The sequence below is a fragment of the Monomorium pharaonis genome, chromosome 3 (assembly GCF_013373865.1).
Source record: "Monomorium pharaonis isolate MP-MQ-018 chromosome 3, ASM1337386v2, whole genome shotgun sequence".
Classification (NCBI taxonomy): domain Eukaryota; kingdom Metazoa; phylum Arthropoda; class Insecta; order Hymenoptera; family Formicidae; genus Monomorium; species Monomorium pharaonis.
In genome coordinates this window covers 6,044,865-6,070,576 of record NC_050469.1, presented here as the reverse complement: position 1 = coordinate 6,070,576, position 25,712 = coordinate 6,044,865, and the positions used below count along the sequence as shown (strand labels likewise).

Below are 25,712 nucleotides of genomic sequence, written 5' to 3'. Positions count from 1 at the left end.
AGCGGTTGGCGCAAACGAACAAAAGGAAAAAAAGAAACAAAAAAAAACAAAAAGTAAAGAGACAAAGAGCGCGAAAGGAATAGGAAACGAAGTGAGACAGATAGATAAGAGAGATGGTTAATCGTGAAGAAGAGGACTATAGAGAAGAGATCGAAGAGTGGGAGGCGAGGGTGAGCAGAGGGAAAACGAGGAGTGGACAAACACACGAAGAGGAGTACGACATTCCAGATGCGCTGTAACCAATTTGTGAGCCGGACGATAGTGACAAATACACGATATTGCCATAACGTATCGCCGAGGCATGACTATCGTCGGAATTAATAGTCAACGCCGCTGACTAATAGCCTCATTAATTAACGATCCGCGGAGCCAGATTAGGCTAATCCGGCTTAATTTAGTGATCGTGCCGTCGTTCTCCTATCCACCTACCTGTCCGTTCTGCTCGGCCGGGAGGGCCAGGGCTTTTACCTTCGCGCGCAGGTAAATCTCGTCCTCTCACGTCTCCCGTCCTCCTCCGCCGATCCCCCCCCTGGCTCCCTGGGCGTGATCGTTTGGACGATCGGGCTTTTATATTAATTAAAAAACACTCGTGGAATTTTCAACTTCTTGGCCCCGCATGCGATTTGTCGCCAACTCCGCTTCCCGTTTCGAACCTGAGTTATTTTTAAGTGGCCGCAGATTTAATACCGTGTTCTGAAAGATTATTCCATCTGTCAGAAGATTATGCAGAAAGTACCTAAGGTTAGTCACTGGAAGACCCATGCTTTCCATTTTTCACGAAGAGAAACTGAAAATGAGATAAAATAGATGAAGAATAATACCTTGTTTGCTACATGGCAAACAAATTAAAATATATGTATTCATAATATAGATGACTACTTTTTCTATAACACAGCTGCATGCTACAAACTACTACGTTATACGTAACATTAAGAACTTCACTTCTCATTAATTTGTCAAGTTGTACAGAAATCCTTGAAAATTAAATATTAATATAAGATATTTTAATATTTAATAAAATTTACTAGTTAAAGCTCTACAACACATTAAATTAAACGTTTGACTTTTCCCACGAATAAAAAAACAATACCCAAAAGTTCCAACTGTTATATAAGTTGACTATACGTGGAAAATAAAACATTAACGTGGAGGTGATGTCCCAAAAATATTTTTATTATTGAATTATCTCTGTATAACATTATTTCGAATATAGCAAGGAACTACGTCGGTTTTTCGAAATGTGAATTACAGAAAATTTCGCAGCCGTCGCATTACAGGTGTTTAACGGTGCGTAAGAGTAGAGAGAGAAAGAGAGAGTTTTATGGTAGCAGGTACACCAAAATGGCGGCCGGTCCTCCGGAGATCAAGACGCCTGCGGATCGGCGACAGTCCCGATATCTGTTTGCCTGCATGAAGTGCGTTCGAGCGCGTTACAACTCAAACCTTTTAGCCGGTTGTTTGCACGGCGCTTTGTATTCTATTTGTACAACCGCTTAAACAACTCGGCCTGGACGTAAGCCGCATTGAAGCCCTCTCGAGCGAGTTGTGCGAACCCTCGAGCGGAGTCGAGGAGGCCACTTTCGTGACGAGCCGCATCGCTGCTCACATCAATGCTTTTCCAATGCGTCTACAAGCTTAGTTCTCTTAGGTATTTTCTTTTTGACTTGAGCGTGATCCTTCAGGATGCATCCGTATCTCTTCGCTTTATTGTTCTCCGCTCTTATTTGAATTTTCTGAAGTTTATCCTGTTTTATACATTTTCCGAATGTACCGATTATTATGACGTTTTGACGAATTAAAAATTGAGAGATGAGCGAAATGGAGGGAAATAAATAAAAATTTAGCAATAAAAAGATTGGGGTGTAAATATCTTGAGTAATATTAAATTTAAATATAAACCAATTGCAAGTATTTGTACTCTGAAATTTTGAGAATTTGTTTTACGAGTATCTCTGCGTATGTGGCGTAATTCTTTTATAGTTCCTTTACAGAATATACGTTGACAACTTATGAAACATTAACAAGTTTATGTTACCGTTTTTAGAAGTGGACCATTATGCTGTCAGGAGTTTTTCCGAGAACGCATTGATTTCCGATGTCCCACTACACCTAATCCCCAATGTTCGACAAGCATTTGTTGACCGCTATCCCTGAACGAATATCCAGATACCGTGAGAAACCGACAAAACTCCATAGAGATGCCATAGTATCTGACTATATTGGTATAAACGGGGAACGGAGTTCCCCGCTCGGGGACGGGGGCAGGTGAGCAACCAGGGGGAGGGTGGATTGGTAGCGATTAACTTTTACTTAAGAGGCACCTTCGCTTCGGCCGGCGTCATCTCGGAGATGTCGTGCAACAATGGGGCACTTAACCGCCGCGAAAGCTTAAGTCATCGTAACGACCAATCAGCAGGGCACTGCCTTCCCCCCCAATTATCTCGGGGCAAAACAATTAAACGCGACCTGCGGTTGCCTCCCGGGATCGCGCTAATGCCCGTCGACGCATAAGCGGAGCTGGGGATTTGGGACTTGTGGCTTGTCCGGCAGGGACAAAGGGATGTGCATCTTCATCCAATTAGGCGATAATGGAACGCACAGACGCGCGTTTTGCCACGGGGCGCGACGGTGATGATTCCCCAATCGTCCGGCGATCTCCTCTCCCGCGTGCCAAACGTTTTTATGCCGTTCCGCTTTTATATACTATGTATTGTACTCTGTATTGGTGTCCTCCCCCTCCTCCACCGGAATAATCCCTTTTTTGCGACCGTAATTTGCAACGGGCCCCGTCACATGTTGCTTCTCGCATGCAGGCTTCGATTTGTCATTGATATTGGATTTTTCAACGTGAGAGAAAGCGAAACGCTTTTACAATCGATCTATACAGAATATCCAACTATCTCGTCTTGTGTTATAAAAAATAAACAAGTATGATAAGTGTAATTTTATGTTGGAAATGTTGAAAAGAGATTTTTAATTTTAATAATAATTTGTCTTCAAGTCTACTTGCATTTTTTATATTTAATTTTAAATTTATTATATTGAACACACGTTGATTAACGAACGTAAATGTGATTAAAGTTAAAGATAAAGTTGTAATGTCAGAAAGTTCAATAATGATGGTTTTAATTTACGAGATAAAAATCCAGTTGCTCCAGGATACAACTTATAATACGACGTGAAGAAGTATTCCTGGTGTTCGCAAGGGCAAGGTGAGTCAATGTGTGGATCTCCTTGAAAATTCGAATAATCGATTGATCCGGAGTGGCCCGACGATTGGGACGAATTAGGCGCACGAGATGTTGTGACAAAATTTCATAATCGCCCACCGTGATTCGAATCCTCCCGGTTAACTGTGAGAGCGTGAGATTGATTCGTGTGGCTTGGCGCGCGTCGACTTCTAGTTTCACGTATCGTATAATATCACGATTACCACATGGAGACGCGCACCGTCATCGATCATCGGAACCTTCGACCTTTTAATAGTCCACTGATTCTGAAATGGCATTTCTCGCGATCGTTCCCGTGATGTGAATAATCCGAATCTGAAACAAATGGATTCGTGTCACTTACAACTTCTTATCATCGCGAACAATCTTTTTCCGACTATATTTGTAACAGTGAAATAATATAACATTTATAAAATATTAAAGAAAAAAGTGAAAATTTTAAAGAATTTATAATTTAATTAAATACTTTGCGCTAGCCTATTTAATGCACAGTAATACATTAAATAATTGCTATATTATGTTTCTACAATCAGAGTAATTAGTAGAACCATTGTGCTTTTAAACAATTATTAACATATAATTACGCATTATTATATTTTTAACGATATATTTATTATTAGAGCAATTACTCGTTGCATTTTTTAAAGAGGAACGTAAGTTTCAATATATTTTAAATAATTTCAAGAAAGTTATATTTTTCTATATGTTTCTTTATTTGTCTTTCAAGTTGAGAAAAGAAAAGAGAGAGAGATATACAAATTTAATAAATATGTGTCGCAACATATAACATGGATATATTAAAAAAAAATTTAGGGAGAAAAAATTTTCATTTTCTTCTTTCATATCTTCCTTCCATTTTATGTTCACTGGATGTTCTCCTGGTTTATTTAGTAATAACTATGTGTTTCTAGTGGGAGAAAAAAAAGAATTTTTTATGAGTAGGCTTCGTCACTTTGATGCCACTGTAATAGTTCTTTATTGCAGGCTCACGGTTTCCAACACCGAAGATACATATACTCGCCCTTCGACCGCGAATGTCTTCGATTTGCCTAAGCAAACGGAAGGGCCATAAACGCGTGCTAGGCCCTTTCGACCCGACATTAGCATCGCTATCAAGGTACCATCAGTCCACGTGATTGCTTAATCCTGCATAGCACAAACGTGCGCACCGGTCCTGGGAACGAAATTCGAGCTCTCGATTGCCGTTACCCTGCAATAAAAAGAGAAAACATTTTCAGAATGTTAAAATGATATACACAATTTATGAATTACTTAGTCTTGCATAGCACAATTTCGAAATTATCACTTGTACAATTTGATAAATTATCTCATAACTGTTTTTAATTAATCATTTATTACTTATATGCAATTAATTTTTTTAGTAAGATTATATGTAAGATATTTAACATTATGACAATTATTGATAAATTAACGTATTTATAATTATAATATATTATCATACGTTTTCTCGTTTTCTTGGTAATTATAATAAACTTATAATAAATGTTATAATAAATATATAAATTTAGGATTCCTAATTTATTTTTGACAATAATACTTAAAAAATTATGTATTAAATATTAATGTAAAGATGGTGTAATTTTTTTATCATATCATGTTTCAATTTGACATATTCTGGTAGTAATGTTTATGTATTTATTATTTACATTTTTATTCGATATACAAAAGTAATTTAGCGCATCGGTAAACCATCGTTATTCTTAGGTAATATGGAAGACAGCGTACCGTTAAAGGATCATCTCGTTATGATCTCTGTTGATCTTAGAGGAGGAGCTTTAAACTCTAAGGTTATTTTGAACGTTGAGGCGCCGATTGCCCAGTGGAATTTAAAGAGGACTCTTTCACCTTCCAGCAAATATTTGCGTGGCCGGGAAAACTATGCTACGGTGCCCATCGATGTCATTCGAGCCAGCTTCAAGCTCGCACCGTCACAAGTGCATTGCAAATACGGGACCTATCTACACGAAGACATCGATTTTCACAAAAGGATCTATCTAGGATATGTTTTCGATTTTCCCTAAATCTTGATGGAGGTTTTGTGGAAAAATGATCTCGAAGTTATAATTGTTTGTATACCTATATTTTTTGTTAGATTCTTCAACTTCATCGTTGTGTATTTTATAAATCTCTAAAATAGATTTTTAAGAGTCAATATATTGCATAATAAATATTTTACACGATATTGTTTTCGCTATTCTCAAAAATATTCAAAAATTTAACTCAAATTGATTAAACATATTGCTTTTAACTGCATTTTTTAAAGTTAGAATATTTCTGTTTCAAACGATTCGATTGCGCGATTTGTTCTTTTATTTGGTCTTAGTATAAATAATTATATCTTTTAACCACACAGTTGCAGTAAACCGGTCGTTTGATTTAGCTTCAACAAAAGTATTAAATAAATTATAAAAAACGATAGAAACTGGATTATCAATTATTTATTTTGCGAAAAATTCCAATGAAGGGAGGTTTAATCATGCGATGGTTAGGTGTCGAGGTGCTGATCCATAGGTTGCAGGCAGGTGTCCGGAGTAAACTATGCGGATAAATACATATGTATACGCGCACCCGATAATATTTGACTCGAGAGTGAGAGGAAAGGAGGTGCGCCCGGTTTGTTCCTGCCCGTGCTCAAACATAGGACCTTCCATATGGGCCTTGCCAGGCCTTATCTTGATTCTTAAACAAAGGAAATGTCAGTGGAAGAGCCACGCTTCCTTATCTGATTCTTTCTCATCGTCACGTCGAAGCTGACTATCCTCAATCTCGCTTCCGTGTTATTCTTTCGTTCATCACCATCTCGATTTAGGACTCTCCTTCATTGCCATTCAATTTCGCGCTAGAGCTTTCCACGTTAGCGATAAGGCGAAACATTTGCACGATTGTTTTCTTAAGATGGTAAGATGATTGACGCGAACCTTTAGACCTGTCAAAGAGAATGCGTGCTTAACAGCTTAACAGCTTTAGCCAATTTTGGGAGATCTCGATCTTCAGAACAGATACAATGCTTAATCTATTATAATGCTTACCAAGTCAAGTGTATTAGATGACAAGCAATTAATTTATTAAAATGTTTTAAAGTAGCAAAACATGTATGTTAAAATATCTTAAGTGTAAAATATATGTATATAAATAAACAAAAAAGTACATATATAAATTTTTAAAAATTAGATAAGGTGTAAAAATTATCATTGTACTATATTGCTATTCTTTCATATACATATATATAATATGTATAAAGAAATTATATAATTAGAAGATACATATATTTTCTAATTACACAAATTTTTTAAATATTTTATTTTCTTAAATAAGAAAATAAAATATAAAAAGTATGCAGAGTATTCTTACATTTTTATACACAATAACTTGTTTTAATTATTACAAATTATTCTTTTGAACTACTCAGTATGATATTGCCATCTACCGGATTCATTCTTGATTTAATATATGAAGCTTAGAATGTGAATAAAAATATAATAAAAAGATAAAACATGCAAAAATAATGACAGAATTTAATATTAAATAAAAAATAATTATTAATTATTATTAGTAATGCAAAATGTACAACATAAAAACAAATTAATCTAACAGTATGTATGACAAATGAATAACATTAGTCAATCAGTGAATAGAAATCTACTATATCGGTGTATCAAATGGATAAGTTACCAACATCCAAGATGTTATCATAATGGATAATGTAATTGAACAATCTCGATCAATTCTTGATATTTCTAAAAGTAACAGGGAAAAATAATGTTAACCGTTGGTAACATTTTATATATCATTAAAACATAAAATTACTATTTAAAGTAATAAATACATCTCTCTTGTTTCTCTATTAGATTTTATGCTTACTAATAAAAAACATTTATGGAGAGAATGTATTGCAACTTTATTTTCAAAATTCTAAAAAAACTACAAAAATTTACAAAAGTGTTCTAATTCTAACATTTTTCTAAGAAAAATGCTAGAATTGGAACACTTTTATAAATTTTTTTAGAATTAGTTTTTTTAGAAGTAGTTTTTTTAGAATTTTGCAGAAATTTTTCCGCCAGGGTAGTAAGAAAAAAGTTAGAAATATTACAGCTATTTAATAGCAATTAATTTTATCAATATATCGCATACTGCTTTCGTAAATTGTATTTTACTACCAGTACTCATAGATATAATGGTAGTTTGATGATAGAAATCGAGTCTATTTGTTGAGTACAGTTTCATGAAAGATTGAAATTTCATGATACAAATCTACAATAAATAGAAACGAAAATCCAATCAGATTAAATCAATTAATTTTCATCAATTTAATACGAATTCACGAAAATTTTTCTAATATAGTAACAGTATTTTATAAATTTGTATTTAAATTTATTTTATAATTACAAAATTTGTCGATGCTGATGATTGAAACAGTGAAATCAATCATAACCCGTACATAAAGCATGGATCAAATTATTTATAATTGCGCGTTAGATCGATATACATAAATAGTCTGAAAAGTTTTGAGCCTAATATAGAAACAAGTATTTTTTGGATCAAATTCAGTATTATTTTTTGATATAATCCCTCTCAAATCGATACACTTTTTACTAATGATGCTTCAATCTTTTTAACCCGTTCAAATAATAGTTGGGATCTTGCTCTGCAAAATAGACATCTACAGATGCAATGATCTTTTCGTTCGATAAAAATGTTTGTTGAAAAGCTCCGAGCTAAACTTTGAGCTTAGGAAACAGAAAAAGTCGCTGAGGGTCAGATCTGATAAATACGAGTGGTCAATAAATTCGAACCGCAATTTATGAATTTTGGCCATGGTGACCAAAGTGTGAGATGGTCAAGACGTTGTCTTGATGGAACAGTTCTTTTTTCTTCTTCAAATGTAGCCGTTTTTTGCAAATTTTGCTTTTAATTTGTTAAGTAATGATTAATAGTACTCTCCCGTTATTGTTTTACCTTTTTCAAGATAGTCGATAAACAGAATTTCATAACTATCTCAAAAAATAGTCGCCATCACCTTTTCGGTCGATGAAACCGTCTTCAACTTTTTCGGAGCAGATTCACCCTTCGCAATCCACTGTTTTGATCTTTCTTTTGTCTTAGGAGTGTAGTAATGGATCCAAGTTTCATTTACAGTTATGAATCGATGCAAAAAATCCGATTCGTTTCGCTTAAATCGCTCCAACAGGGCTTTGGAAATATTTATTTGAATACGTTTTTGGGCCAAAGTGAGAAGCGTGGCATCCAAGGCACAGTCAGCTTTCTCATGTTCAATTCTTCATGTAATAGATGATAAATTCAATATGTCCATAATTTTTACTATCTCTTTAACATTGATTTAATGATTATCCAATATCATTTCGTGAATTTTTTCGATGTTATCGGTAGTGGTCGCAGTTGTTGGCCGCCCCGAACGCTCATTATCAACCAAGTTGGTACGCCCACGTTTAAATTCAGCTGCCCATCTTTTGACGATGGCAAATGATGGAGCAAAACTCCTCTTAACAGCGTCCAACACGGCTTTAGTTTGCGCAGGCGTATTACCTTTTAAATGCAAAAATTTAATCACGGTATGATATTTGATTTTTTCCATTTTTACAAAAACACTGACGTCGACTGACACAAACGACTGTCAAACAACAACTGAGCGTCCAAAATGGCTGAAATTTTAAGAGGTATCTTTAAAAGCATGTACAATTGTAGTACCAGAATAGTTTTGACGAGTAACGACATCTCCATGCTGAGGCTTAAAGCAGACTACCTACGTAATTCACGAGTTTCATTTTTTTCATAAAAAAAAACTCGACATTTACGAAGTGCTCTTGAGCGAAGATGAGTCATTTGCTTTCAACGGGCTTATTTCTTGATGGACGTCTGGTAATTGATCTTAGGAGTGAGTATTACACATTCATGTCAGGACTAAAGATCGATTTGCATTATAGAACATCGAATTTTCTACCTTCCGTTCAATTCTAACTTTTGAAAGCAACTTCAAGTTTCATTACTCTATATTGCACTAGATATGTATTTTTCTACAGGACAGAACTGTTTTATCAGAGTTAACTTTCTTTACTTTCTTCGTTACCGGGATTAGAAAAGTTTGATCATAAAAAAAGCAACCAACGAAGAGAAGAATGTCTTATAATCTAATAATATCAAAGTTATATCTACTTCTTATATTTCATATCTTCAATATCATAATTTTAGAATACAATTTAGGGTAATTTATTATTATTTAATTTATCATTTATATATTATGTATTACATAAATATTTAATTAGATATTTAATTAGATATTTAATGTTATTATTATATAAAAAAATCTGCTTTACCATTCGTAAACACCCAATAAATAATTAATATAGAAATTTGTTGATTGTAATTTAAACTAATTAATATAATAAATAGAAGAATTTACTTTTTTGCATCTGAGACAATTGAAATTGACGTAAAATATTTTATTTATACTTTTTATATTTTTATTTCAAATAATTTATGTTAATATGCGTTTTAACAAAAAATAATTTTGTATAAAAACTATTGTTTTTTAAGAATAAATACACACACACACATATATATATTTAAACATGTTTTCTAAAAAGATTTATATCTATAATATAATTTTCTATCTTGTTTAATTTATTCATAACTCTATTGAATTTCAACGCAAGAAATTAACGCAATTAGCTTTAGTCGGCAGTTATTCTTTGGGGGCAATGAACGACCTTCAGACATCCTTTCACCCTGCCGTGCCAGCGTCCTGTCGAACCACCCCCCGACGTAGATTTCGAAGATAGTTTTTATCACGTACCGTTTGCTCTGAATATTTTATAATGATAAGAGATAGATTTGTATGCAGCAAGAGAACAATTTAGATTTTGGCAATAATAAAACTTCAAAATTAAATATTGATTTAAAGTTTTTTAAAAATAAAACTGTAATTTGAATGCTTAATAAGCAATTTGCAATTGAATCAGCACTTAACAACTAAAATTAATACTCTAAGAAGAGAGAAAAGATTGAACTTGAAAAATGGTAATTTTTTTTTCTCTGTTTGTATACTTAGAAGTCAATTATTAATAATGCCTGACGTCTTTATTAATAAACATTACATAAAATTACAAAAGACAATAATGTTTTTATAAATATTTATGTTGGCAGGAAAATATAAAAGAAAATAAATTTATATAACATGATATAAAATATAATATATTCAATATACGTAAATTTATAATATATATAAGACAGAATTTAATCAAATTGAGAAAATAAAAAAAAAACATCAAAGATAAATAAGCTTTTTCTCTGAATTTTGTTTATATATTTCATGTTCAAGCGTCTCATTTATTTTGTTTTCACGCATGGGAGGTCATATATTTATATTTTAGACGCGTGTGCGATTGCTGCAGAATTAATCAGTTAGTCACTGCTTCGTCAACTCGCACCCCGCGAGTCGTTTGCCTCGTTTACTTAACCGTGTCCACGTCAATTATCGATCTGTCAAGGAAATCCCCCCGTGGATCTTCGAGCAGGCAAATAGGATGAATCAACGGGAGGCACTTCGAACGCGGTAGATCGCCGATGGACGCTAACGCTAAGAGACGGCGGGGCTGGTGGAACGAACGAGGAGTGTCGTCCACGTGGATCAATACCGAAGAGCGTGCAGGCGCCTCCACCTTTTGCGAGAAGCAGTACTCTCGCGCCGCGGACACGCGCCGCACGCTCTCCACCGTCGATCCTTCGTGCAAACTCCCGAGGGTTGGCACGGCGACGTCGTTGCCCGCCGGCGTTCTCCTTCGTCTTCATCTAGCACGGAGGATGTGAGTCGCCTGCCGATCGGGAAGGAAGAATCGTTGGATTTCGTGCGCGACGTGCCTTATCCGCTCCCACTTGCCCGATGTATTTTTCTTTCATCTTCGTTACGTTCGGGTATATACGAGAGGTACTCTTGGATTTGCTAGCTTCCATGTAAAAAAATCTTGCAAGTGTTATTTCTAGTCTCCTTCTATCTTTTTTTTTTTAATGTGTGCGTGTGTGTGTGTATGTGCGTGTGTGTGTATAGATATATTTTTGTATTTTTTACTTTTCCTCATTTCTGTGATACGTGTTTACTTGATGCGTGTCATTTACAATAAATTTGTTCAGACTGTTTGTACAGTTTTATTTTCAATGATTTTACTTAACAGTTTATCAAAAGTATAAACAAATTATATTAGTTTTGTCTTCTTCATAAAGGATACAAAAGTCATTTTTGTCTCATTGCGTTTTACTTCTTTGAAACGTTTTTTTTTAATTTCGTTCTTCTTTATCGATAATATATTTGATCATAAACAAAAAATACTTTTTAGTCACAAGAAATATATCTTTCGCAATGTATTAACCTTTTTTTCATAATTTATGTGATTATTATATAAATATATATTTATTTTTTTAATGTACATTAAATGTATATTTTTTATTTTAGTAAATTAAATTTTCTGTGGTTGTATGTATTATTATTTAAAAATTTGTATTTTAGATAATAAATATTTATAACGTGTTGTCTCTTACTTTTCAGATCAATTAGAATAAAAGTAAATACATAAAATAATGTTTATCTTATTATAACTTTATAATAAGAAAAAATATTATTTCTTTGTATAGAAGAAAATTGTCACTCTTTTCAAATGTACTTTAATTATTGATTTTTAAAATTTATTTTTTAAATTTGTCTCTTTGACATTGTATAAATAATTTATTATAAATTCACAATCTTTATATTGTTATTTTGCAAATTGTTTTTATAATATTTCGTTATATTCTTACGTTTCGTGATACTCCTTATAATCATTTATTCAAAAGTGATTTTAAGTCTAATTTGACATAAATTCTTATTGTTATTTTGAAATGACGTGAATTTTAATTAGAATCGAAAAAGAGTTTATATTTTTTCTCTTGAGAGTCACGTTTTTCTTTTTTGACGCGTTGTATTGTTATTAAATTGTATGCCTGTTGGATTACACGTGCATAGCACTAAAAATATGCTTCAAAGAACATTATAATGAGGATGGATATTTTTAATATTATTAAAAAGAGCAAGTATACCGCAAAAGTACTTCTTTGACGTATAAAGAAATATTAAGCAAGAAAATTTTTAAAATTTTATTATCTCCCTTGTCTTATAATTACAATTGTATAAGATATCTTGAAAACTGTTTCTAAAATTTGGAGAATTTTAAGACAGAAAGAAATTTAAAATCTTTAAAATTCTCTCTCGTAAACAAAACTTTTGTGGAGAAAACTACTAAATATGTAACAAAAGAAAATGCATGAAATAATGAAATATTCTTATATTATGTTCTCAAAGCTTGTCGTTTCATATTTTTCACCGTATTTTTATTTAATTTTTATTTATATTCTTTAAAGAAAAAATAGATAGAAATATGATATAGATATGTGCTATGAGCACGTTCACGGATATAAAATGAAGTATTGCACCGTCGAGTATGTGCACTTTAATGACTCGTACATGATCGACACTCGAGACATCCTTGTCTATTGCAGCCGTTCGATGCCTTTGAAAAATTTCCCGCAGGTGCTGTCTTTGTTGTCATGTTTCAAATTGACGTCTTATTTTGCCAATCTGTCATCCATCGAACATGAAAAATAATTTGCCGCGTTCTGTATTGCGTCTTGTGTCGTGTTCCAGCTTGCAACAGCTGTACATACACGCAACATTTTTACCGAGAGTGCACTAAACTTTCTCAGTGATAAATGCCGCTGAACTTACTGTAGATAAGACTTTTTTGCTTATCAATTATAGACTCGACTTTAAATATCGTGTTTTAATTCTTTTGTACAATTTTTATTCTGCATTGGTTTTCTTTTTTTTATATTAAATTCCTTTGTTGACTAAAGATCATACAATGTTCACTGTGATAATATTAGAAAGAAGAAAGTGAGCAAAAGTAAAGAAACTATTTGAAATATCCATGTATTCGTATATTTTATTAATGTTGCAGACTGTAATATTACCCTGAAAAAGAGAAATAATTTGAAATTTAATATTTTTTTCTTCTTTTCTAACAAATGTCACGGACTTTTAATAGTACACTGTATCCGTACAAACATAAATATAAAGAATTATGTGTACATTCATAATATAAATTAAGTTTAATTCGTATCAACATTTGCATCAAAATTACAGATGCTTAAATGTAACAATGCCTTTAATCATTTGTATTAAATGTTACAAGTATCACTCATAATAGTGAAAAGGCTCTTGTAACTAATTAATAATAAAAATAAGCAGTTAATATATATCATTAAACGCATCGTAGAATTATCGATAACAAGAACATATTATTATTTTTATTCAACAGTACATTGAGATTATCTTTGTTATCAATTCCTTATCACAATATTGGAATTAAAGAATATTGATAAATTTGATGAATCAAGAAATATTTTTAATATACAAATATGATTTTGATATCCAAACTTAAATAATAAATTTATATAAAATCTATTTTGAAATATATATTTATTTATAAAATATTTACAGCGTAAATGTTGAACAAAATGTTTAGGATAAAATAAGCATACTTTCCAATTATTGGTTTGCATTGCAAGCATCTTTAGACAGAAACTGAGGTGAAAGTCATTGTTGCGCTTGGTGACAGGGCGAAGGGCGGCTCGTGTTCGATCGTTCCACTCGTGGCAGTCGCAGTAGCAAGCGATAGGGCGGAGGTAGTGAAGGTTGCATAAATTTGTAACGACGGCTTTTTATAGGCAGCATTTATCTCTGCAATTCGCCGTCGCCAGGTCAAGGCGAGACGCGACGTTAAACACGGATGAAGCGACGGTTCGCATGTTTAAAGCTACCATCTTTTAATTCCACTCAAATTTCTCGACGTTATCACCCTAAAAGATCGTTTCGTCGGTTCCGTCGTAAAAATGAACTTTAATCAATTCAACTTTTTACAATTGCAATTACAGTTCCTTTCTTCTGTTTCATGAAATTGGTAACTTAACATGTAGCTAAGTGAATTGAAGACGGTCTTAAAACAGTCCTAAACTGAATTACCTATTTTTCGATTTTTCTAAATTTGACTTAAGAGAAGCTATGCGGTTTTTTTATTTCGTAGCGATTAGAGTTTTTTGAGTGTAGCGTCTCTGTAAATAATTCTACCTTTAATTCTTTCTCTTCATCTTTCTGTCGTTTATTCAAGAAAATTACGAGACAAGTTTGTTGAGAGTGAAATGATTTTATCTGAGTATACTAAGTGTGACGTTTCTCTCTTTTATTTCCAGGTAGCTATGCGGGCTGTTTGATAGAACTTGATCGACTCGAAGGAAAGGAAGTTACAATCAGGGTGCATTCAAAACTGCTAGTAAATCAGGAGGTAAGTATATACATAGTAAATGTGTTAGAAATTCCTTATAATATGATATTTCAAATGCCATAAGTTCTAATGTTATATTAAATCATGTGCAATAAATGGTGATATAAGTAAATTGTTATTAATTATTATTGCATTATTGGTGTGATCATAGTAGGCAAAATTAAAGTAAAAGTATTTAAAAGTAACAGTATTTGAAATATGATATTATAGCAATAAACAATAATAAATATGAGAAATATAATGATACAACGTCAGATCTGAGTGTACCTATGTAAATTAAGTACAGGTTGAATTCGAGAAATTTGATTCGGAGTTTATCTATGAGAATAGATCGAGAGACTGTAGTCTATCACAATTATGTATAAATTATGTAATTGTTTTAATCCATTTAATCTGTTGGTATCGCGTCATAACACCATAAAATTTGCATTGCTTTAAATACATAAGTAAAACAACAGATGTGTAATAAACGCTTGCAATTAAGCACGTGTTTTACACATTCTAGTCGGTTGGATTTAAAGACAGATTAAGTTATTTGTAACGTGATACTTTCCGTTGTTATTGTGTAAAGTGGGATATTCATATTCACCCATTACAAAAAATTAGAATATTCTGAATTTATTACGCGTGATAAAATTGTTTGGCACATATTATCAATAATGTATCAGTTATTGATAAATTCTACCGGCTTTGGCCGATCGACTTACGTGTCATTATAATGGGATTGACGGGTCGGACATTATCATCTAATCATGTGCTTGTACGAGATACGCGTTAAATTGGGTTCACATACAATTAATGTATTCTGGTCCTGTGCCGCCTAATTTATCAGACAATAAGGACGAGTCGAGAGATAACTGTAGAGGAAAATGATGAGACATCGGTGACAGGACACTATTTACAAGTCTTTAGTGCGTACTGATTGGCTCTAAAAAGACTCACGGTACCTAAACAGACGTTAATTGAAAGCGGTTTAACGCGAGGGGCGCTATAAAGAATGGAAACTTGTCTCTTATACGCTGCATAACTCATGGTGAATGGATATTTAAGAACGAATTATAATTTCCTTTTAATGAAAATTTTACAGGCAGTCTACTTGTATTAAGCACATCAAAAGACTTTTCTCAGTTAAGTGTCAATTATAAGTAACTGAGCCTCGCTTTTTAGGTTGATTTTATCCAATAAAATTTTTACTAAAAGTTTTATTGGGAACTCTGTTAAAAATGAAAATTTTAGGACTGACTTTCGATTGAATTGTAATTATGTGCACGAAAGAAAAGTATTTTTCGAAATTCTTTAAATAATATCTTATTAAATATTTTATTGAGTATTCTATCAAGTAATAGGAAAATGCTTTATGTACACGTTCATAATTATAGATTTCTTTCCTAATTTTCCAACACATGCAAGCAATGTTTGAATAATAATTTAAATAGTTCAAAATGCGCATAATATTTTTTTTTAATAAAGAAATCACATATTGTTTGCATTTTATAGTTGAAAGTTATATAGTAACTGTGAAGCATATTGTACACTGTAACAATGCAGCGTATGCGAAAGTTTGCATTATTCGAATTCTCTGCTAGACAGCGTGTCACCCATTAAGCATCGTAGCCGTGATAACAGATCATTTCTGCAATTGATAGGCACGACTATCTTTCGCGGCTACCGTAACGTGATAATGAAACTCGTGGCGATAATATCCTTGCTTTGAGCGCTTTTTTCACTTTTATCTGGAGTGTGAAGGCATCTGCGCCTAATTAAGTCCATATTATCATCAAATTGGTATTAACTCACTACCTCTGGCTCTCAGCGGTTTGCACCGCCCGTCGTTACAAAAAAAAAGAATGATCACACACAGAGATCTATAAATTTACATAATAAGAATTTTAAATGAGCGATTGCACAACGTTGAGGAAAAATTTTCTGTGGAATAAACTCTTTGGAAAATGACAAAAAGATTCTTCAATTAATTTAATATCGATTTTGTCGTTATAGCACGCACGTGTTAATTTTCTAAATGAAATGAATTCTGATTGAAGATATAAAAACGCAAGTAAAATGAATAACTCAAGTAAAATGAATAACCCAAGTAAAATGAATAACAAGACCATTATTGTTTTATTGTTATTATTTAAGCAAGAAATAAGGACTGTTTGATAATAATTAATTTTTATCCTCCAAAGAGTTTATATTATAATAAATAAAGTGCTACGCGTTTCTTCTAATAATTTTTTTTCCTAAACATTTCTTGTAGCAATTAAATTATGTAGGCATTAAAAAATAATTCAATAATTCCTAATCGCAGCTCAGTTCATGAATATGTAAAGGTATACATACAGTTTCTGGATATATAACGCGCGATTAAACAAATTTATCGTATTCTCCCGCGGGTGCGACCATAAATGTAGTATGCAATAGTCATTCGCGTGATTAATTATGCATGACATATGCGCTACTTGTCACTCCTATGGGCTAAACAGACAAGCAAGAATCTATCGGAATTAGTAATAAGTTTTGAATAGCATTATTGCATAGAATTATTTTCCTATGACAGGCCACAAGTTTATTCCCAATGGCTATTGCATTTCAAAGTAAAACTTTTATTAGTTTCAACAGACACTTCTTGCAAGTAAAGTGAACTGATTTCAATATTTGACATAATTTTATTTTCTGATAATCAAATATTTCTTGTAACACAAAGTTTTCATTGGCGAGATAGGTACGCAACACATGCAAATAATACTTATATAAAAGTAAAAAAAAAAATCAATAAATAAAGAAATTAATATACATATTATTAACAAATTTAAGTAATGTATAAAAAGTAATTTATGCAAAAAAATAATACGCATGATGCATGCTTCTAATGTGAAACGTAGTATGCAAATCTTTCCCTTCTTCGGAACTAATCATAAATGCCACTGCTGTGTTCACAAGGCAATCCCACACATTTGCATCCGTACGTCAAACCTATTATTTCAAAGATGTATTATAATGATTTCCAATGAAATAATACTAGCTATCTATAAGTGATTCGCATAATAAAAGACGTGCGTTTAGGGTGTATGTGTGCGCAATAATGCAGATCAATGAGCGCAGATTGACGTGCATTAGAAATGTATCATTTGATTATACTTTGAAATATCGTTTTTACGCACAAGTAACTTCTTAAACAAGAAAAATGTAATCAGCTTTGTCGTATAATCGTCATATCAGCTCGGTATCGCTGGATAGATAATTTTTTGCCGATATATTGAATTAGTTTATCTCTTATTGTATCTCACGGTATTATTCCTATAAGCTTTCCATTCGATAAATATGTAAATCATCTCTAAATTAACATGTGTTTAATATATAATACTAACAGTACTTTTTTAATTTTTCTAAACTATTTTATAATAACAAAATTCAGCAGAAGTAATTGTTGAGATAAAAGAGAAGCTGATGGGTTATCAGGGACCGCTGTTTATTCGAATAGATCCGTCTTATTTGAAGAGCTAGAACTACATCTGGTGTGTCGCAACGATCGAAACGATGTTTACATATCGCGAAATAATATTATTCACTTTGCGTCATTTAATTTCCGAGCATCGATAATTGGATAGGAATCAATTTTAGCGAAAATAAATATATCTTCTTAATCGTCACGTATATTAGTCAACTTAGCCTTTATCTATTATTTTTCTTTTTCTCCAACTACCGACGCTCGTCATTCACAATATTAAACAAAAAATCAAGTTGAGCAACGTTCAACTTGAGAAAATTCGGATGACCGTACTATATGGCCGACGATGTCCTGTACACCTTCACCAACAGAAGATTCATTTTTCCTCTATCCATCTACGTGGAAATTTCAGCAATGCAATGTCGTGTAGCTTCTTCGGAGCTGCGGGGGCTAGTCTTCGGATGATCCGACAACATCGTTTACTCGATGATTGTTACATTATCGTCACCGATTTCGAAATGACAGAATAATACCCCTCCCTGACAGCCTGACCGGATTCCGGAGCGTATCTCAGCACTATCTGGGCGGAGTTTCCTTATCAGAATCACCGGATGACTGTCTCCGCGCTGCTGCCAGCCACCGACTGGTTGCTGCGACTGGCCGATTGCTGTTCGTCGCCAGCATCAAGAGGAGAGCGCGATCGGAAGCTATCATCTGGCTGTCAGCCGATGGTAAACAGTCCTCCGGCATACACCGCGGTGCGCAGACGTGCGTACGTACGTAGTGCAACGACGTGTGCACGTGTGCATACACTTATATATATGTGTGTGTATGTGGGCGCACCTATAGGGAGAAAGAGATAGAATTAATTGAATACACATCTCGTCTGTCCACGCGCGCTTTATTTACTCGTGAAGCGGGGCGACTCCGACATGAGGACTACCGTCTGACATTGCGGCCAAAAGTGCATTCACCATCGTGCTTATCGTCGCGGTGATAGATTTCTTCAGGTGCAATCACCGGTGGAGCTCCAAGAAGACATGCAATCGAACAAGTAGGGTTTTTCAATATTCGTGTGGCACAATATTCTATTCTTATTGCAGTTAATTTGTTAATTTCGAGATGACGCTCTTTTTCTTTACGTTGTACTTTGTTAAACTTCTTCTGTGCAATCACCATCGACCATCGCCACACTGATTGTTGCAAAAACCGGTTACGCAAATTTATATTTCTCAATCCGATTCTTTAATAAATAATGAAGTTAATGTACGCACATACTAATTAAATTATTTTTATCTGGTGACAAATCTATTGTATGAGTAACTCATTAGCTATTCAGATTATTCGAATCGCCGCCATGATGATTGAAGCTACTCGATTGATCGATTCTACAATCTGAGCAACAGATGTTGGTACAAAATTTGCTTGGTACAAAACGCTCTCTTTTCTATCGTATTTATATTGGATCACGATTTGTTTCCCCAAGATTCTCGATGCACTCGACGTCATCTTTCGAACGAGCGCTGTAAAAACACAGAGGCTGAAACTACGAAGCTATAAAGTGTGCCGACCAATTTCAGCGTGTTGTGATATTTATCAATAAAATTTCTCAAAAAAATGTCTTAGCTCTAAAGAAAAAAACGCATTAATATTTATTAAATAATGTGCTACGAAAAAGACAAAAATTATAGCTTTTTTTATTACGATTAATAACATTTCTCTACAATGTAAAATACTTTAATTCGTACTAGTACTAATATGATTAGTGTGATATAATTATTAAATAGTATCAGTAAATTAGTAAAACAATTTATGAAATAAAATATTTGTTTTAGACACACAATTTTGAACCAATTATCAAATGCAAAATTAACTCAAGGCGCATCTAATTGTCTAAAAATTGTACAATCAACCAGGCAACTTATAATTAACTGTACTAATATGCAATAATGTATTGCACGAAATGTATTTAATTCCAGTGTAGTATCCTTGAATTAGCTTCACCTTGCAACATGAAACGTGAACAGAGTTCGCTGCTTTAAATGAATCTTATTTTTTAAAAACGCATATGCGTTCAATCCGTTTGTAAAAATCATGGAAGAATAATTATTTCGCAATATCTAACCGTTGATCACGTGCTGACCTGCACTTTGACCTAACTAACGTCACATGGATTCTCTTATCGGCGTTTACATATACTCGATTCTACATATACAATTATCTTTATCGGAGCAGCGAACCTGAAAAAAATTAGCTGATCGAGACGGAATTGATAATCAACATATTATATGACATGCAAATTTATCCTGCAATTGCATTTGTATTATCTAAGTTATCTGTATATCGTACAGTACACGGGAAATATGTATCGCGGAAATAAATATCGACATTATTGTGTAATAATTTCTACTATTAATTTTAGGAATTTATGAATATGAATTTCAATAAATAATATACCATCTAAAAAAATATACACAGAACAAGAGAGTAAAGAAATAAATATGCATTTAAAGATTTGCAAAAGGTGTTATTTTACGGCAAAAAACATTTTTTGGAAAATTTCGTAAAGAGATAAAATAAATTTGTGAAAATAAACCTTTATGAAAGTAAAATTATGGAAAATATATTTCTACTATTGTTATATGTATGTGTATGTGTGTGTGAACATAATTAGGAAAATAATTAGAATTTTAGAGAATAATATAAATGGCAAATATGTATCAAAAGGCAAATATTTCTTCATTAGAAAATAATGCGATTCTGCGTAAAAATCATGTACTGACGCAGTTTAAAAGTTATTTTAGGAAAACTGAAAAAGAACGAGGTTGTTAGAAAGTAACACTTTATTCAGGGATAATCAACCTTTGACCTCTCTTCTGCTTTAAAGGTGCATGAAAGTCTCATTGGTATTTAGAGTCATAATCGATTGCTTTTTCTATCCGCGTTCCTCTTTCACCGATGAGATCTCTATTTTGCGACTCTCTTCTCAAGATAGAATAACATTTTTTCTGATCTATTTGCACATGCTTTATAAAATTGCTTCGGATAAGTTTGCATCTCTCGTGTAAATTATTTACGTGATGCGAAATATTGCAAGAGATCCAAAGAGCTACATCAACGCGCTTTGACGTTTAACTCGATCAGCAAACTTTTCACTCATAAATATTTAAATAATTATGACAAATTATTAAAAAATCTTGTAAAAAATCTTGCATGTGTTATATAAAAATATTGTAATATCTTATAAAAATTACAAAATTATAAAATCTTGGTTTATAACAATAATTTGATTTAATTTAAATTTTTAAGAGAAAGTTCTTATTTATATATTTATTTTAATATTATTTACATGTAATTTTACGCATTTAAGATTTGATGTGCAATGCGCTGAGATCATCTTTATTAATACATTATGATATGCTTTTAGGCATAAAGTTATAAGATAATTTTCAACCACAAGAACCATCTTCTACATTAATGTCAAAATTAGTTAGAAAGTGGCACAGCGCGTCACAATCTCTCTCTCTCTCTCTCTCTCTCTCTCTCTCTCTCTCTCTCTCTCTCTCTCTCTCTCTCTCATTCTTTTCTTTACTCACGCAAATATTCATCTTTTATATAGGACAAAATACAGTACCGGAAAATACAGTAACTATTTAAAGCTGTTTCACTTGCGCCGAGAGTTTTGTTTATTTCAATTGATGCAATGTCGGCGTAAAGTAATCATCTCAATCTCAATACTTTGTATAGAAGATACGTATAATGGAGAAGTGAACATTACATTAAATACTACTAAAAGATGACAATACGGTGTCTGCTTCTAATAACACTAAATCAACCTGCTGCTTACGGAAATTAGTATCATTTCTCAAAGCTATACTGTAAATCAAATTTATGTAAACATGTCATTTATCTAATGCTTGTGATGACTCATATTAATGAAAATTATTAATGATGTTTACTTCTTAGTGTTAATAAAAAGTTGATGTTATTATTCCTACGAGTTCTATTAAATGCCATTTAAATTCCGCATGGGTAAAATTACGGTTTGATAGGTAAACGCAATCTTGATTTATGAACTGATAATTACGATGGAATTATTGTATTTTGTGAGTCATACTTATTAATCTTACCTGTCAGATATCGTCTTTGATCAATTTTATCATCGTTCCAGTCTTTTCGTTTTTTTGCTCGAATCAGTCTTAAAAATAAATATCATTGATACACGTATATTTACACAAGTAGTACTATTTATCGAAGATATATTTATTATTGATTAATTTCGTTATTTATTTTTTTACAGAAATATTATTAGATATTAATTAGTTGCATTGACTTATTACGACTTATTCCAGACAGATAGATTATTTAACAATGGTTTTGCCAATAATTACATTGCGTAAGTACTTGTTAAGTGAGAAAATTAATAATTGTTTAAGAATAATATTTTCTTATTTAATTAAAATTGACCAAAATTTTTAATGAATTGAATTTAAATTTTGCAAAATAAGATTATCTCATTAAAATAAATATAAAATGTAAAATATATGTAGGTAATACAAATATATTCTCATGTGGAATTAAATAGATACTCCTTTGTAAAGATATTTTATAAATAATTAATATAATTAAAATTTGATTTTCTAAAGATAAGATTATAAAACAAGAATACGACATTGATGTCAATTATAATCAATTAATCATATTATTATATTCAAAAAAACAATTGTTTTTAAGTATACTAATTTTAAACAATATTCTAATTTTCTCGAATGCTTAACGCAATTATTTTCTATGTAATTTTCCTTTCTTCATAAATAATTACACAAACGCTCATAAGTAATAATCCGTTTTGCACACATTCCTTTAGACCTGTAGTTCTTGGAGGCAAACAAGTACGAGTATTTAATTGATTGCTTAATGACGAGCGAATGTGTTGCTTTTCTTATTTTTATCTCAACAAAATATCAAAGTACCTTATATACAAAACCTTTCACGTTAAAGCCTCTTTCGATTGGTTGCATTCATCGGTTTTTACTTTACTCGTAAGAAGTAAAAAATACAATTTTAAAGCGATTTGCAAACTCAGTCCACTCATGTGTTAAACATATACTCTTTTTTCAGGAAATTATTATTGATACAAAAAAAATTAACATACAAAATTTTTTTACGAAATATTAATAGAAGACTAAAGAATATAACGAATACTAGAAAATTTATCTATAATACTAAAAATGAATTTTTGCACACGAAGCATTTTCACGCAAAATAAAATATTTCTTTTATTTTTAAATATTATTTTAATAAATTTCTCAATATTACTTATTTGTTTATTATAATCGCTATTTTTGAATGATATATTCATGAAGAAAATTTTAATGTTTCTTTGACGAGAGAAACTGTTACGTTATTTTGTTTTTGGCACATCTAAGATTATAATAATTATTACAAAACTAAAGTGTTTGATAGCTATTTTCTATTACTAATTGCACTAATTGATGAGTAATATAACAAACATTGATCGTCCTTAGATTTGTCTGTCAATTATGTAATTAAAACGTGGATGAGCAAATTATCTTCGATGATTGTTGCGTATTACCATACGTATTCACTGAAACGATTTGCAGTTATTTTCATTATTAAGCCATCAATTATCGCTGCATGTCCACGGAAAAGTGTCGTATGACAAGGACCTTTTCATTTGACGTTGTTGTCGCTTGTTAATGGTCTCATTGGCCTGTCCGCCGACCTCCGCGCCTGATTATCATCTCGAGCATTGTCCGCTTCCTCGTCCGAATTTCGTTTATTCCGAAACCGGAAGCATAGCGCAATGCACGTGGCACTTAATTAAGAAACTTAAGTTTTATTTCTTGTATTATAGACATTTATATATGTATAGACTTTTTATACGTAAAATATATACTTTATTGCTCATTTTTTGTTTGTAAGAAAGAAAAGGTCCAAAAGAGGGTACCATATACTTAAATATTAATTTTACAAGATTTTATTAATTTATAAAATAATGTGCATAGATTTAATATTATAATGTTATTTCTAACATAATTAAAAATTAATTTTTTCTTTGATAAAATCAACAGTTCTAAGAAAACAAAAAAAATTTTTAGAGTTATTAATTTAAATTAATTTTACATCAACTGTATTAATATTAGTTCTAGATATTCGATATAAATGCCATCCGTCTAAGTCGTCTAAGTCAAGTTTATGAAGTTTGATCAAACGAGAAGCAGGTTACTGCTTTGCATGATAATTAAGGAGATTATACTTGATGCAATGGATTATGCAACACTATAAAATTATACAGTTAACTTGTTTGACAATGAATTAGAGTAACCGATATTTACACCGCGCGGGGATTTAGAAGTAAAAAGAAATAGAATGAAAGTAACTTGCTCACAGCCATTTTCTGTTATATGCCTTTATGTTATATTAGTATTGTATTGTGATTTTTAGTTCTTTACCATTAATATTAACAAAACTATGAGTGAGTTGGATCGATTTCTCAATGTAGTAAGTATATATACCGCGATCATGTAATACGACCTATATAAAATGATTACTGTAGGGAGTATAAAATGCTTAATGGTTATTTTACGATACATAAGTGTAGAGGGATAGTGCATGGTGGAATGTAGCAAAATGTAAGTATTTAACTCTTGCATTCTTTGTTTAGCTTAATATCTGGTATAGGATTTGAGGTACTACATTTTAGCGCGCAGAATTTTTATGCCGTATATAGTTGCTAATTATTGCTCATGTATCTTTCATTGATTTCTCTCATGCATTTTTAAAACTGCTCAGTCATGATCAGACGATTGTTCGATGAAATGTCAAGATCGTATTGCCGTTGGCGAATTGTCAACTGTCGATTACGAATTACGAGTCGTCAAATGGATTACCGAGATACGATTACTCATATTCTACCTATATACGAAATTTCACATAATAAACTCTCTATTTGTCCGAGCTGTCTCTCTAATAGAAGAAGAGTGATTTGATAAACGAGAAGAAAGAGAGAAAAAGAGAAAAAATAATTATTGCTTAATTATTAGAAGAATTATTCACAATTCTTACAGATAAAAAATCTTAATCTCAGAAAAAATAGAAATTGCTTAGAAAAATTTATAGCTTACTATGATAAGAAAAATTACTATGGTAAATAGTAAGCGGAAATCAAATAATTATGATAATTTTTATTATGTTTTCATCAAATTACCATAATATTTATACTATTTATGGTATAATTCTCTGAAATTTCTTCTTATGGTTCGTAACTACTATCGTATATAGTAATTTTTACTATAAAATTTTCTTTGTGTAGGAATTGTCTTGCTATGATAAATTTAAATAAAATTTCTCAATGTGTCGATAATATCTGAGACACTTTAAAATATAAACTACGTATAAAGTTTTAAATGAAGTTATATATCTAGAAGGTATATAATTTTACAATATTGGAAGAAATTTTCCGAGAGCTCTTTGGCATTACAATTTGTAGCATGAGTAAACTCGCTCATATTTGGATACATGACCGAGATTCGAATAATTTTCATATTTTATGTTTAACATAAGACATTTTATTTTACATATAATTTTTGTGTAACAAAAGATTTT

The 25,712-nt window shown here is 31.9% G+C and overlaps 1 protein-coding gene and 1 long non-coding RNA gene across 7 annotated transcripts in view; one reads left to right on the top strand and one right to left on the bottom strand.

Annotated features, from left to right (window-relative positions):
* Positions 1–3,950: 3,950 nt before the first annotated feature.
* Positions 3,951–10,329, bottom strand: LOC114255165. 5 transcript variants are annotated; one of them, XR_003626449.2, is made up of 4 exons: positions 8,208–10,329; positions 4,977–6,177; positions 4,221–4,440; positions 3,951–4,137 (listed from the first exon to the last, which is right to left on the bottom strand). It is a non-coding gene; the product is annotated as an uncharacterized LOC114255165 (long non-coding RNA). The 5 variants fall into 5 exon arrangements; XR_003626448.2 differs by adding an exon at positions 6,924–6,988 and having other exon boundaries at positions 3,951–4,440; positions 8,269–10,329; XR_003626447.2 differs by having other exon boundaries at positions 3,951–4,440; positions 4,977–5,209; positions 5,820–6,177; positions 8,208–10,326.
* Positions 10,330–10,967: 638 nt separating this feature from the next.
* Positions 10,968–25,712, top strand: part of LOC105838746 (electroneutral sodium bicarbonate exchanger 1) — a 56,321-nt gene continuing 41,576 nt past the window's right edge. Inside the window, exons 1-2 of one of the 2 annotated variants that reach the window (XM_012684523.3) lie at positions 10,968–11,193; positions 14,544–14,635. Coding sequence is in view for 1 of the 2 variants with exons in the window: in XM_012684521.3 (XP_012539975.1) it covers positions 19,124–19,137 (14 nt within the window). In the remaining variant the exon portion in view is untranslated. The other variant, XM_012684521.3, reaches the window with a different exon arrangement.